The 16,762-nt window shown below is 41.3% G+C and overlaps 1 protein-coding gene across 1 annotated transcript in view; it reads right to left on the bottom strand.

Annotated features, from left to right (window-relative positions):
• Positions 1 to 6,648: 6,648 nt before the first annotated feature.
• Positions 6,649 to 16,762, bottom strand: part of LOC147448993 (thioredoxin-like fold domain-containing protein MRL7 homolog, chloroplastic) — a 45,234-nt gene continuing 35,120 nt past the window's right edge. Inside the window, exon 5 of the mRNA XM_086521379.1 lies at positions 6,649 to 6,902. Coding sequence (XP_086377505.1) covers positions 6,790 to 6,902 — 113 coding nt within the window. The 3' untranslated portion in view covers positions 6,649 to 6,789. The remainder of the gene's footprint in view (positions 6,903 to 16,762) is intronic.

Below are 16,762 nucleotides of genomic sequence, written 5' to 3'. Positions count from 1 at the left end.
TGGTTGAACTGAGCCATTGCTAGCTCATGAGATACAACTCTTGTCAAGAATAAACGTAATATTTAAGATTAGCTTACCTTTAAATGACAATCAAATGAGGAATTTTAACCCAACTTAGCTATCCATCACAAATGATCTACCCATGTTCACACATTGAGCCTCTATATCATACGACACCATCGTACTCATGTCTATTATACTAATGTAAAGTGTCCTTAGTTGGTTTTTCGCCCTCTCTCTCTCTCTCTCTCTCTCTCTCTCTCTCTCACTCACTCACACACACACACACACACACACACACACACACACACACTCACTCTCTCTCTCTCTTCTTAATGCAATTTTTTGCTACACTTATAAGACTACAACATTAAAATTTAAAATTGTATGTAATGGCAAGCCAAGATGAAAAGAAAGCCCTGCGTCTTCTTATCAATAAGTCCACGAAAATCTCAAATGCATTATCACATGCTTCCAAGTACCTTCATAAGTCATCACAATTGTGGAAAATCATCTTAAGAACAAGATTAGGGAAGGTCATGAGTGGATTCCCAATTGGACTCCAACAGGGCAATCAAAGTAGTAAACACGACTCTTACCCTAGGGGGGGGGGGCGGCGGCGGACCATGTGATGTGAAAAATCTACGGGGTGGCCTCTATAATATCTCCTATCACCACATTAAGAACAGTATGTACCATTGTGCTTACAACTAGAGACCGTATGGATAACTACAAGCCCAAAGACTCGTCGTAGCTTGCTTGGAACACTCAAGAAAGTATATATTAGAAGGGGCTCCCAAGGCACTCACACATATGCATTAGAAAGGAAAACAAGAGCCCAACTAGAAGGCAATCGAAATGCCATATCACTTCTAAAAACAACGAGCAAATATGTTATTTGTTTATTGACTTCAAAACATGGGAAACGTGTTCTCTTGCTTACAAGCCACAAATGGTTTTTGTGTGCACAGACTACCCTTGACTAGGAGCACTACAGAGACGCCTACGTATCGTTAAACAATACGTGAAGAGTGGCTCATTTGCAGAGGTAATACCACTATTTTATTAGATCATAGAGAAGAAACACACCCTTAACACAACTCCACAACAGGGCTCGGGAAAAAAAAAATTGTGGACCCGGCTTTGGAACCTTTTCACACGCATATGAACACGCTAACTCTAAAATTGAGAGGGATAATCACACTATAAATCTCATATTATAACTAAAAATTCCATACTTTGAACCGGCTTGAGAACCTTCTTACCCAAGCTTGAGCCGGCCATTTTTCATCTTGAACAGGCTTTGGATAAAGCGAACTTATCTTTTCCTCGAGCCCTACTCCACAAGCCACACATAGTAACCTAGTTGTTTCCACTTAATTTTAATGTTACCATCCGAAATCTTCTCCTTGATGAAGCGGTAGTGCATGTCAATGTGCGCAAACTTAGTATTCTTACAAATGCATACTTGTAATTTTTTCAAAATAAATAAATAGTATTTGTTGCATATACATGCTATCTTTTGGGGTGCCACTTCACTATCGTCTTTGTGTTGATAAAGCAATGATGGATGTTTCTTGTTGCTCCATGTGATTGCAAACACACTAATGAAAACATATATTTGTTGGCAGTTTATCAATTATTTTTTCTATTAGCTCACTTGGCACTTGTGTATCCAATTTCAACCTCATTTTTCGTCTCATGTAAAAATGCATAATCTCTTGTAGCACTCACTCAGTGTAGTGCGGATCGTAGAACATGTAAGTATGCTTTGGTAAACATTGACAGTCTACTTTAAATGCATCATAAAATTCTTGCATGAAGATCGAGTAGATGATGTTACTCTTCCCTAAACATCTTAGCATCTCCGCACTACGTTTAATCTTTACGAGTACATTGTCATGCCTTTTGGCTTGACCTATGCACCAGCCACATCTAATCGCTTGATGGAAAAGCTATTCAATCCTCACAAACCTTTAATGGAGTGTTCTTTGATGATATAATCATCTACTCTAATTCATTAGACGAACACAAGCAACACCTTCAGGTAATATTTCAAGTTTTACGAGAGAATAAGCTTTATATAAATCGAAAGAAAAGTGAACTTTTCTTACAAGTGATTCAGTATTTAGGTCACATTATCTCTCAAGATGGCATCCAAATGGATCCATCAAAGTTAGAGGTAATAAAAGGATGGCCTAATCCAAAGAATCTACATGAACTAAGAAGCTTTATAGGTATGTGTGCATACTATAGACGCTTCATAGAAAAGTTCCACAAATTGCGAGACCATTACATGACCTAACAAAGAGCCCATCCAAGGAGACTCTTGTACAATATAGTCTTTATGTTCCTTAACTATACTAGCTGGTGCAATGAAGATGGAAGCTTCATGCACCAAATTATGCTTGAAAAACACACCTCGTGTCCCTAGCCTCAGTCCCAAGACCTCACACACCTTCAAGAGCTAGCAAGAAATGAGGAAAGATTGAGAGGAAGAAGGTGTATCTTAGAAGAAAGAAGTATTCTCCTTACATAACCACTCTAATAGCATAGCTTAGCTTAGTAATTAGCATGGTAGAGGAGATAAGCATGCCATTGAAGCTTGGCTCTTGGTTGGATTTGCATTCCATAGCCAAGAGTTGTTGGTGTTGGCCTCTACTTCTCAATGCTTGGAGAAGGAGATGGAGTTCTTCTTGCACACATGAGTTGTGTGTGTGTGTGTGTGTGTGTGTGTGTAGCATAAAGATAGACTAAAATGCCAAACTCTCTCTCTCTCTCTCTCTCTCTCTCTCTCTCTCTCTCTCTCTCTCTCTCTCGGTCGACCCCTCTTGCTTTTTGCTCTTGCTGCAAAGCTCAACCAATCACAAATTAGAAGCATAATTGATAGCCTTGTGACATGTGTCGCCTTTCTATTTTTGTGAGAGATTGAGGTAATTAAAATAAATTATTAACCTCTCATTGGACCTCTTTGTCTTCTAGCAAATAGGAATCAAGCAAGCCATTGGGCTGCTGGATGCTCATCGGGGACCCCTTGGTAAATTGTCCAATAGTCTCCTAGGGAGCTTAATTCCTATTGGTTCTTTTATCAAACATTTTTAAATTGATTAGATAAATTTACTCTAGCCTATATTTCATTGGTCCACCTCTATGGCCATCCAATAGGATTTGAGGGGAGATTGGGGGCAACTAGACTAGGAGCTTGACATGTGTCTAGTATTCGCTTTGTGTAAAGGGGGAGCTTTGGAGTGTGTGTGTGTGTGTGTGTGTGTGTGTGTGTGTGTGTGTGTGTGTGTGTGTGTGTGTGTGTGTGTGTGTGTTTCTCTCTCATCCCCTACTATTAGGGCTCGCCCCTCCTCCTTAGGGATGTGGGAAGACTTTTTAGTCTTCCCTTGCAAACATCTTATGACCTAAGGTATTCAAAGATAGTAAAATAATTCTTTAATAATATATCCAATGCATATATTTTTGTGATTACCATTGTTCTCTCTCATGTGAATGGTTCAATAGCCAAAAAATGTCAGAGCTTGCCTAAATCCTTCATACCAAATCTCCACTTCAAAAGAGTTGATACATTCTCTCTTTATCACCTCCATCAATCAAAGCATCACAATAATTAAAATGACAATATCATCTTCCATGAAATCTCGCATCTGCAATAAGTGATTTGCATCAGCTATATAGAACTCATTACAAACCCACCATGCAACAATCCTCACACCATGTTGTGAGCTAAAAATCTGTTGGTTCCTTATCTTGTCAAATGCTGAAAATCGCCATGCAATGGGAGAGCGATCTGTGGTTCTGGGAAACGCTAGAGATGAGATGGTCTGGCGATGGTTCTGTGATGCAAAACGCTTGCTTTCTTATGCTTGCATACAAATTCGTGAAATCTTGCATTCTTAAAATTTGCGGTTGACTTACACACCTCCTTTCATAATTTATCCTCTACGAACTCACACATCCATATGATGTCAAGCTCAATCCTTTGATGCAACCACAAAATAATTGCACAACCACTAGTTGCACTAGCTATAAAGGTGGATGTCTCATCAAATCAATAAACTAATGTGAAAGCATCTTTTGGTTAGCTTTTAATCTGGCAAGCTTCATGATTCTTTGCAATTCCTTCAAGGTCGGGGGTCGGGGGGCTGAAGATCACAGCCATCCAATGAGGACGTCTGCAAATCGTGGAATCTGACGAGTCGTCCGTCAGATGTCTGACAAGTCAGCACGCGGGAAGCTCTCGCCATTCCACTAATCAGGTCAGTCCAGTTCAGCAAAGGGAATGCGCTCAGCTGCCGACACATCAGCGCTCATAATCCCCTCAATTTACTCACTGTCACCAGTTCCAAGGGATTGTCTCCTCCAATCATTGCCCATTATGATTGCCAATCATTGCATGACTGATCCGCAATTCAAGAGCACTCAGGGACTGCAAAATCGGAAGGATGGCGCACAATCAAGACTCAGTGGGTTCTTGAGGCAAATTTGCGCCAGATGCCAGGGTTGTACACTGCTCACTGATCAACACAGTACGTCACTGCTGGCCCCCCTCCCCCCGACGCTTGAAGGCCGGGAATGGTCGACTACTGACCATTCCCATAATCAGGGCTCCCGGCCTCCGCCGATCGCCCATGATTAATGGGAATGGTCAGTAGGAGACCATTCCCTACCCCATAACTTTAAACATCGGTCAATATGTATTAGGCTCTTGACACCCAATAGTTTCCAAATTTTGTATATTCCTAAAAGCACGTATACAATGGTTTAATGCTTTGCACATATACTATGCTTCAATGCTTGAAACAACTCTTGCACCCTATGTACATATAAAAGTCTTCGATTTAGGCATCTTTCCACCAAGCATGGACTTGTTTTTGGCTTTCTTTCTTTGCATAATCAATTTCTCATGCTCCTCTATACTTTCCATCAAAGTCCACGATTATCGGGCAACGCCTTTGAGTCATACATCTACTACACATTATTTTGTAACTTTGCACCCCCTAGATGCATGACACATCAGCATGGAGAATCATTTTCTCTTTGTCCAATGACAACAGGGCAAGTCGGCAACAAGAATTTTATCCGGTGTGCTACACATCAACACGTAGAATTTGCAGAGGGTGCATGCAATCAATACGCGACAGTTCAACAACCGAAATGTGCTCAGTTTGATCGCCTACACAATCAGCCTCACCAACGCCTACATTGTCACCTACCATGTGTTGAATGCCTATTGGACCCACTCCCCTGGACTTTGACGATCAGGAATGGTCGCCTATGGAGCATTCCCGTAATCAAGGCTCCCATGATAAATAGGAATGGTTAGTAGGCGACCATTACCTACACCATATAGTTTATCGGAAGTGAATTTCATTTGGAAGCTGTTAATTTACAATAACCACCTTAATAGGAATGGTTAGTAGGCGACCATTCCCTACACCATATAGTTTATCGGAAGTGAATTTCATTTGGAAAATGTTAATTTACAATAACCACCTTCATAGGAATGGTTAGTAGGCGACCATTCCCTACACCATATAGTTTATCGGAAGTGAATTTCATTTGGAAGCTGTTGATTTACAATAACCACCTTCTTTGTAACTTTTGAAACATTGAGTTTATCAACCAAACATCTCACATTGTAATCTGTGATAGACAATGGTATATTTTTTGAACTTGTGATGGGATTTGCAACATCATTTAGTCTCTATATGACCTGGAATTTTTGAATCCACAAATCTACAAACCATACTGCATAATTGGCCATATCATTTGATGTATTCAAATTTTGTTCGAGTAACTGTAACCAAACATGCAGTATCATTCCAAGTCTCCATATACCAAGGATTACTCAAAAGTTTACAAGCTTTACACCAGTCCACACAAGTGGTCCTGTGTTTCGACACAACGAAGTAATCCATAGGTTATACATCATGAAATACACATTTTTCAACATGGTGCCAGTTATGTGTTGCATAGCAGATAGCTTCTTCCTGTCCCTACTTTTAAATCGTAATTTTTATGTTGTCTTTTTATCATTGGGCCTTTTCAATGGACTTGGTTTGGCACAGTTACACCATGCTTTAAACGCATTTTCTCTAGCCAGTTTTGTAACCTCTCCAACATCTCAAATTTGTTTCGATGTGTTTAGCATTTCACATCACATGACCATTGTTAACCTAGACTTTGGTTACCAGAACCATGGCAATCTATCTAACTTGCATATAGTTTACTTCCTCCTCCTTTGTTTATATTGAAGAAATTATGGCGTGCTATTGGGAAATAATGGGAGCCACCCGAAGGACTTTTATATATGTTTTTTGATTCTATTGGAAGGTTTAATGTACATAGTTTTACTATGTGTTGGCATTTGACCTAGTGGATTGTGGCTTTCTGATCGTCTCCGAGGTAGAACATCTTCATATATCCTTCATCTCCTACGAGAAAGGAAAGCAAGTCGAAAAGCATTTCACAAGGCAAGATAGAGATACTAGGGGTGGGCATCCACGTGTATCACCCTTCAACCATCCTTCACTTTTGTCACCAAGCAAGCTCATTTTGAACTTAAAAAGGAAACATCCCACAACACACATGCTGATATAAACAAGACAGGATAGAGAGAGAGAGAGAGAGAGAGAGAGAGAGAGAGAGAGAGTATTTACTATTGAAAAACACCTTATTAAACCAGGGGCATGTAACCACCGCTTTTCGTCCATGGAAAAACAGAGCAATCCCCTCGAAGCCAGCAGCATTTTACAAGCTTATATCCAGATTATCGACTCTCTAGAGCTTAGGTGGTGCTTTTTCTTTCGGCGGGACCTTCAAACATTTTGGCCTAGCAGCTCCATGATAAAAGTAGCTAATAATTTTTAAAAGGTCATCTGCAGTTAAGTATCCTGTGAAAGACAAAAAACACCTCTCTCTCTCTCTCTCTCTCTCTCTCTCCCCAAAGCGCTACTGAATGAAAGCTCCAATCCTCACTCGGGGTGTAAGTTCAACTCACAGCAGTATTCAACAGATGGAATCAAATACAAAATAATCACATTGTACATATACCGTCATAAGTTCAGAATAGTCTGAACTCACGAATTATAAGAGGGAATAAAGCACTCATAAAACTATAAAAGCAAGGGACACATGAAAAGAAAAGAAAAACAAAAACAAAAAAACAAACAAACTAAATCACTTTGTTTGCTACGAAACAAAACTAGATAAAACAAAACATTATTAACTTAAAAATGTTTTCTAGAAAAGACGTGTGTAAAATAAGTTGACGCGACTTACTTGGCTTAAAACAAGTACTCAACTTTAAGCAAAAAAAGGATAAGACACCTTAAAAACTTAAACCTAGAAATCAAACTTCACACAATAACTTATAACGGAACACATTCTTAAGTCCTCAGCTAAGCTAAATATGAAATCGAAAAATGAATACTACTACAAACCTACGAAGAGCAAAGAACCAAACTTGACAATATGTGATCTCAACTTCACTGCTTGTCCAAACAGGAAGAATAAGATTATCACCTTTATCATGCATAGCTTGGACAACAGCTATGACATCCCTACTCACGTAGTCAGTGCCCAAGAGTAGGTGCAGGTTTAGATAGAGGCCATTCATGCTTTGAACGTACTCTACAAAACCAACGAGCTGAGTTTCTATCACCCTCCGGAGGTGATGGGCATACTCAGCCATGATAAAGGCTAGCAATTGTCAAGCTATAGTGAAAATACTAGAAGCGCTAAAGATCAAAACAACAACATAAGATGTTATTAAGTCAAACAATAAGTGGGTTTTTTAGCTCCCCACTTCTATTGAATTTACTACTGATTATCTTGAACATTCCAAAGGAAGAAACACTAAAAATAAACTTACTACGATGCAAAAATGAACGAACTTTTTCATGATTCTTTTGAATGAGTATCCTTTTTCAACTAGTAAAGAAATAAGATGGCAAGATTGAACAACAAAAGTAGATTTACTAGAACAAAGACGAGAAAATCTAAATAGTTGAGAGCAAATGACACCGTACTTAGCTAAAAGAGAAATGTTCGAAGAAATGTGAGGCATGCGGATGATTTTTAGATTGGCATATTCTGGTTCAAGGTGCTTATCATAGATATCTACTTCTAATCCCAAGGGAGTCTCAAAAATCTTAAGGTCTAAAAAGGCACAACAATCACTATTTGTGGTATAGTTAAGTTCACAAAACTCCTTGGGATAAATTCCTCCGCCTACAGAATTCGAATTCAAGTACATAAAATCTTGAAAAGAAGGAACGTCGGGGACAAAAAGATCATCTACAAAGCGTCTTACATTGCATAACTTGTGCAAAAATATTGGGCAAGTGTTAGCAAGGACAAGACGCTCCATAAAATCAAACTCATAAGTAAAAAGATCGAAATTAGCAAGAAAAACAGCACAATTGGTGCCCATAGGGATACCAATTGTTTGCTTGAAAAGAGAGTCGCCGATGGTTATATATAAATTGTCCAAAAGAAAATCTAACCAAGATATGATGTCAATGTCATCTACAATCCTGGTGAATCTCTTTCTTCCTTTGTCTACATCTACATTCTTATTTTTCAGCCATAAGAAGTCTGACTTTTCTACTCGCAATGCCTTGTACCTATCCTTCTCAAGCTTGTACGCAAAAACTTTTGAAATAAGAGACTTGACTCTAAATTTAAGGTCCTCCAAATTTAGCTTCGTGTATAGCGTTGTAAAGTCAAAAGTTTGGAGACATAAAGAAGAAGATTTCTCCTTAAGGTTTCTTGAAGAGATCAAAAACTTTAAAACAGGAATCACGCCTACTGAATCATTTAAAATCCAACTTGAATCGGTAGGTACGTCTGCTTCCTTTAGCATATTATTCCACAATTCATTTACGCTAGGTAAAATGGCTTTGAAACAATAACTAAGCCATTTGGAAACCTCCGTCAAAGAGGTGTTACAAGAAGCAACTATAAATCTAGGCTTTATAGGGTTCTTGTGGAACTTCCAAATAAAAAAGGTAATTTAGGCTGGCACTTGAAACCAAAAGACTTACAGAAGTCTTGATGTTTCGAGATAACCTCTTGCATTGAAAGATCACAATCACTGTAAGTCTGAGAGTTTACTTCACCTAACAAGCATTCTAAATAGAACTTTTTGCACGTAACAACAAAGTTATTAGAGCACTTATCTACATAAGAGATTACAAAATCACGATGAAATTTCCTAAGAGCATCACGATCAGAAGAAGATAAGCTATTCCTTCTTGAAGAAACGTTCCGAGAGCAAGATGCTAATTTCAAAGAAGCTTTCTTGAGGATTACAGACTTCCAATGGGTAAAAATACCTTGAACTCCTAAAGACTCCTCAAACTTTACTACGAAACTAGAAATTCCTTTTTCTATGGCTTTGAGAAGGCAAGGGTCGTTTGAAGAAGGGAGCCTATATTTAGTACCTCTTGAGAAAAGGTCTTTCAAGGAATCCGAAGGAAGGATAGAACAATCGGCAGTAACTACATGACCCAAAGCTCCATTTACGTAAGAAGAAAAGGCACATTGTACATCCCTAAATAAAAACGAAGAAGTTAAGACAATGTCCCTAAATGATGACATGGCGTGACCGAACCCGATAGAGCCAACCAGCAGGAGCAGACCAAGAGAGACCCAGACTGGTTGTACAGACCTGGAAGTTGCACCACAGTTCGCGGATGTCCGTATGGATTGCTGACGTGGAAGCCATACTGCCTGCTAGCATGGCAGCCATACAGACAAAGATGGCATGGCAGTTTCTGCGTTGGGAGACTGCTTTTGGGCGCCAGTTATAATAGCAGACGATAGTAAGTGCTTTTGAAGCACTGTCGTAGATAGCTTAGTTGCTTTTAAGGGCCAGGCACCTATAAGGAAAACGCGACAATCCAAAAGAAAAACGCAAGGGATGCCTGTTGGACTCAATCTCCGCGAGTGGGGAACTCAACCGCGCACTACCTTGACTCTTAAGTGTTCTCTTTCAGTTCAGTTTGTTGTTTTTCCATTACTTTTGGTATTGTTGTATTGTTTTACCACCTTGTCAAGTGACTTTCCAATTTCAATGGTGTCTGAGCACCAGTTGACTTTCCTCCTAGGAAGAGTTTGATGCAGATCTGCAGCAATCAAGAGCACCTCCTAATCAAGAAGAAGAATATGAGTATGGGAAAGAGGAAGTAGGAGAAGAGGTTTGAAAAAGAACGACAAGATTTTCTACATTGGGCTGATTGTTTCTTTGAAGGCGTACAACGCGCCTTTACGTCGTGAAGATCACATGATTGATTCCTGGTAATACACCACAGAACCGGCCACCTTACAGAGTTAGCCGATGCCAAAATAAAGAACCAATGAACCAGAACATATTTCCACCTTATGAGGATCCATGATATACTCAACAGACTTCAGAATTCTACTTGCCGAATTGATATGAAGAGTGATTATCATCAAATCTGTATTGCTCCTGGAGATGTCTACACAACAGCTTTCAGGACGACTTTTTGGATTTTTCAGAGAGTACCGACCATTTGTGGGTTTTCCAGACACTGAGGAAGCATACATTGCTTATAAATGTGAAAAAAAGAGCGAGTTTTCTTGCTTAAGATACACTTTCTAGGACACATTGTCTCAACAGCAGGAGTACAAATGGACCTGGCCAAGGTTGACACTATTCGCGATTGGCCCGATTTGAAGAATGTTCATGAAGTTAGAAGCTTCTTGGGCTTGTGTTCTTACTACTAACGGTTCATTCGAAAGTTTCAAGAGATAGCTTCCCCTTTGCACATTCTGACATAGAAAGGAGTCCCTTTCTCGTGGTGACCCACAGAGGTGACTGCCTTTCAGATACTGAAAGAGAAATTGACTACGTGACCAGTATTGACTTCGTCGGATTTGCTGTCATTTGAAGTATATTGTGATTCTGGTGGTCGTAGTCTGGGAGCAGTCTTCATGCAAGAAGGCCATGTGATTGCCTATGAAAGCCAATTGTTTTCCCAGAATTGACAGCACAAATTTATGAGAAAGAGCTTTTGGCAGTGATCCATGCTCTTACTCAGTGGCGACATTATCTACTTAGAGCCGAATTCACGATCTTCACTGATCATCAGAGTTTACGATGCTTCTTGTCACAAAAGCAACTTTCGGAAAAGCAGATGCGGTGGGCACTGGGCTAACATCTTGTCACATTTTCACTTCCAGATTGTCCATGTGCAAGGACAAAAAAACTTGGTGGCAGATGCTTCATCTCGGAAGCCGTTAGTCTTGGCTATTTCCGCGATTCATCATAGAAGCTTCGAGGACATGGTTGATCAGTACGCCACAAATCCGATTTTTCTGATGTATTCACTCAAATACAGTAGCTAGATATTCAATACGGGACGGCTACTTGATGGAAAAAACGATGTTGTGTTACACAACCGTGGAAGGAAAAGGCTGAGTACCATTGTCCACCTTTTACGGGTCACCGCGGCATTGACACCACCTTGAAAGGTGTGGAGCAGGTGAAGTTTGATAGGCATAAGGCACAGGATTGTTACAGCCTGTACCCATTCTCATCTGCCCCTGGGAAAGTATTGCAATGGATTTCATTTTTGATCTCCCGAAGACACAGAGTGGGCATGATGGCATTTGGACTATCATCGACAGATTTAGCAAGCAAGCTCACTTCATTCCACTGAAGACAACAATCAAGCCGGATGATTTTGTCACAAATGCGGGCACCACGTGCCAATAGAAAATAACAGACTGAACAGACTTTTAGCACTTCAATAACAACTGTTCAATAACAACTGAACTGAGAGAGAGAGAGAGAGAGAGAGAGACGACACGCGACACGGAGTGGCGAAATTCCACCCGAGAGAGTATTGGCCCCAAACCTTGGCGCCCCTTTCGGTATTTCTTTATATTACTGCTGATTCGCAAAGTACAACAGCCGGGGAGCACCTCCTCTGCAATCTGCGCGATGAAGAGTGCCAGAGAGGGCCCCCAAGGCTCATATTTAAAGGCCCAAAGCCTAAAAGCATCAAATATGAAAAGCTGACCCCAAAAATTCACTTTCCTAAAATTTCGGGATTTCCCTAAAAATCCGCCGCGAATTCCGGGACGTCCGTACAGGTGCCACATCATCATATTTTGATGTGCAAAGTCTTTTGAGTGTGTTCTGCTTTATTTTTAATGCCTTTATGCCACTTGGGACCCCATCGCACGGGATCCCCATAAGTTGGTAGGACTTCTTCTTCTGTTGCTTGTTCTTCTTAGGGTTTCTAGAATTAGGGTTTGCAGGTTTTAGGGTTAGGGTTTCCAGAATTAGGGTTCAGCAGTTAGGGTTTCTGGCAGAAATTAGGGTTTGCAGGTTTTAGGGTTAGGGTTTCCAGAATTAGGGTTTCAGCAGTTAGGGTTTCTGGCAGAAATTAGGGTTTGCAGGTTTTAGGGTTAGGGTTTCCAGAATTAGGGTTTCAGCAATTAGGGTTACCACGTCCTCACTCTGTGACACTTCTTCTACTACTTCTTAGGGTTTAGGCCCCTCGGCCGGCATCTGTAAGTTGGCTCCATTCTTTAGGCTTTGACACGTCAGCAGTTTGTTACATCTCCCCTTCTTGAAAGAGAGTAATCGTCCGCGATTACAGCATATCTGCAAAACAACTCAAGTTAGCTCAAAAATTTCCGAGGGACATTCCGAGGGACAATCAATTTGCTCTTTTTATTAAGGAGTTAGCTTCTCCTTTCTGCTCTTTCGATCAAGGAGTTAGCTGCTCCTATCGGCTATTTTGATCAAGGAGTTAGCTTCTCCTTTCGGCTGTTTTGATCAAGGAGTTAGCTTCTCCTTTCGTCCAGATCGCAACTCTTGATATTCCGGCGTAATAAAATTAGCCATCACACCCAGACCGTATACTGATCTTCCTCGGGTGTCTTGATGTACTAAAATTACATACCCAGGCAATCTCATCCAATTAGGAATATTCACTGTTTGGCACATCACAATGCAACACAAATGCTCACATATGCATGTTACAAGACATAGAAACATAAAGCCGCCGATGAACACTCCTCCCGCATAACCTAACAAGGTCCGGGCCGGGAGATATTCAACGACTCCCTCATCACTCCTCCCGCATAACCTAAAAAAGTCCGGGCCGGGAGATATAGAGGCCTTTTACAACCAAACGCCCCCCAAACCGCAGCCTGCGTCGTTTGGAGGTGCTGAGAGTAACCACTACTCAGACTTCTTAATACTCCTCCCGCATAACCATCCAGGTCCGGGCCGGGAGTCACAACAACAATTATTTTACAAGCATACAACCAAACGCTCCCCAGGCATCGGCCTGCGTCGTTCGGAGGTTTTCAAACATACAACGAAACGCTCCCCAGGCATCGGCCTACGTCGTTCCGAGGTTCAAACAATACCAAAACAGTATTTCTCACTTCTCCACCCGGGAGTAAAATCACCAATCATTGAAACTAGTATCAAACCAGAGTCAAACAATTCAAATCGGCACCAAAACAGGTTCAAAACAGATATCATCCATTTCAAACAAATTCCAAACAGGATCGCCAAACAAGATCAAACAGAACTTAAACTTAAAAAGCAATCTCGACATCAGTCGAGCTCGAAAAGTTGACTGACTTTCCATCTTGAAACCTGCACCAAAAATTAGGGTTAGGTTCCTTCCATGAGATCGTAGCCGAGCACAACATGGTCCATCAGCTCTTGGACAGACATTGTTTCTTTGGCGGCGATGGTAGTCTCAAGAGATAGCAATCACACTGAACCTCCAAGGTCATCTGCTCGTGAAGAGACATCTACTGAGAGATGTCGAGAAATTTCAATTTATAATGTGCTAGGGTTTCCATGGCAAGCATTTCAGGATACCCCACTTTGCCAGAAGTTGCACTCCGAAGGAAGATGTCAGAAACCATACAACTTCGGGCAAAAAATTTTCTTGAAAGCTTGCCAAGTACTTGGAGTATGCTGCTTGGTAGCTGTAGGCATCAACATCTGCATGGCATTGCTTTTGAGAAAAAAAAACAGTGACTTGAAACAAATCTGGATCCTTCTCTTGCAAGTGATCTTAATTGGCTTATGCCCTGTAAGACATTGCGGTGAAGACAGGAGCGCGCCCGATGCGCGATGAAGTAAGGGTGGGAGTGGCTAATAAGTACGGTTTGGAGCGAAGATACCTCGAATCAAATTCCAATAGCTCTGTCTGCTCTTTTGTAGGACCGGTATGCTTTTAGAAAAGCACACGCCTGAGGCTCTGACACCACTGTCACAAATGCGGACACCACGTGCCAATAGAAAATAACAGACTGAACAGACTTTTAGCACTTCAATAACAACTGTTCAATAACAACTGAACTGAGAGAGAGAGAGAGAGAGACGACACGCGACACGGAGTGGCGAAATTCCACCCCAGAGAGTATTGGCCCCAAACCTTGGCGCCCCTTTCGGTATTTCTTTATATTACTGCTGATTCGCAAAGTACAACAGCCGGGGAGCACCTCCTCTGCAATCTGCGCGATGAAGAGTGCCAGAGAGGGCCCCCAAGGCTCATATTTAAAGGCCCAAAGCCTAAAAGCATCAAATATGAAAAGCTGACCCCAAAAATTCACTTTCCTAAAATTTCGGGATTTCCCTAAAAATCCGCCGCGAATTCCGGGACGTCCGTACAGGTGCCACATCATCATATTTTGATGTGCAAAGTCTTTTGAGTGTGTTCTGCTTTATTTTTAATGCCTTTATGCCACTTGGGACCCCATCGCACGGGATCCCCATAAGTTGGTAGGACTTCTTCTTCTGTTGCTTGTTCTTCTTAGGGTTTCTAGAATTAGGGTTTGCAGGTTTTAGGGTTAGGGTTTCCAGAATTAGGGTTCAGCAGTTAGGGTTTCTGGCAGAAATTAGGGTTTGCAAGTTTTAGGGTTAGGGTTTCCAGAATTAGGGTTTCAGCAATTAGGGTTACCACGTCCTCACTCTGTGACACTTCTTCTACTGCTTCTTAGGGTTTAGGCCCCTCGGCCGGCATCTGTAAGTTGGCTCCATTCTTTAGGCTTTGACACGTCAGCAGTTTGTTACAGATTTAGCGAGACTTTTCATTGCACAAATTTTCAGACTACATGGCATGCCTGAGACAATAGTCTCCGACGGAGATCCCCGATTCACGAGTTTGTTTTGGAAGGCTATTTGGGAGAACATTAGGACATGGTTGCAGTTCTTGTCATCTTTCCACCCGCAGACAGCTGGGCAATCTGAGATTGCAAATTCAGTTTTTCTAGATTTATTGAAGTCTTACATTTCTGATCAGAAGACTCAATGGAAAAAATATTTGCCTTTGGTGGAATTTGCCTACAATAACACAATCCACTCTTCGACGGGGAAGGCGCCATTTGAGATCATTGAAGGTGCTCTAAAGGTTCCGCCCTTCCTTAGCAAGAAAGCTAAGATTTTTGAAGCCGACCAATACACGAGGGACTTGGACATTGCAATTTGCTAAGGTTCGGGAGGCTTTAGCGAAATCCCAGGAACGACACAAGAAGGCAGCAGATCGACATCGTCGCGATTTGAAATTAAAGGAAGACGATTGGGTGCTCTTACGTTTTGAGAAGGCACGCCTAAGAAAGAAAAAGGGAAAGGAGCAGCTTTTTCCAAAGCTTAGCATGAGATATTATGGCCCTTTCCGGATAAAAGAAAAGATAAATGTTGTCTCCTTTAGACTGAAGATGCCCGATACTTGGAAGATTTTCAATTTCATGTGAGTCTATTGAAGCCTTTCAAAGGCAATGTGTCCGATGATGGGGAGCCAGATGAGCAACCTGAAGTCGAGGAAAGCAAGGAGATACTCCGTCCAGAACAGAATTTGGCACACAAGGACAGAAAGATAAAAAGGTAAAGTGATTAGGCGGTTCTTGGTTTAAGTTCAAGAACTATCCTGCATTGGATGCAAAGTGGATGGAGGAGGACCTAGCAGATACTCCTCAGATTTTGGAACTTTATCTTGTAGCATTCGGTTTAGAATAGTCTACTCTGATAGAACCCCGACTTCAGCGAGGTGAATCTAGTGCAACGGGTTTGCACAAGAGGGCAGTCACTCCGCTCCTTTGTCAACGGATTACCCCGATTTTGAATAGAGTCACTGATGTCCCCTTTGGGTTTCAAGGATACTGAAGGGCTGAGTAGTATTCTGTTGTATGACTTTATAACTAGAATTCCCGAAAATAAAAATGATTGATTTGTACTTGACTTGTTTGAGTGCAGGAACTGAAAGACGAAATGACTGCAGCATTTCGGTCTCATAAATCTCTATACACATGATTGCAATAAGGATTAGTTAATCGGGCATCAGTGAGGTCCGGAATAAATTTAGATGCAATTACTAAATACGTTGCCGATTGATCATGGTCTGAAACTTGGAATGAATTTGTATGTGATTTGTCATGTTATGTCCTGTGATGTCAAGTGATGTCCGGTGATGTGACTGTTGTTTTGTACAAGTGCTAGATGTGTTGTGTCTAGTGCGTCGGTACTAACAGTCAGTGTCTACTAAGACAATGTATGGCCTCTGTCTGTTTTGTAGGCGTAATCGAGGGCGATTAGAATTCTTTCAAGAGGGGGGTATGTCACAAACTAGTGACGTGGCAGGTCCCCGGACACATACACCATGCGGCAAGAAATGCCACGTGGCAACAGGCCTCGAAAAATGTGCCGAAAAAAGCACCCACATGCTAACATGGCAGTACATATAGACCTCCG

The sequence above is a fragment of the Adiantum capillus-veneris genome, chromosome 10 (assembly GCF_014529385.1).
Source record: "Adiantum capillus-veneris isolate H3 chromosome 10, ASM1452938v2, whole genome shotgun sequence".
Lineage (NCBI taxonomy): Eukaryota > Viridiplantae > Streptophyta > Polypodiopsida > Polypodiales > Pteridaceae > Adiantum > Adiantum capillus-veneris.
Note: the sequence above shows the minus strand (reverse complement) of the source record. Positions and strands in the feature narration are given on the sequence as shown.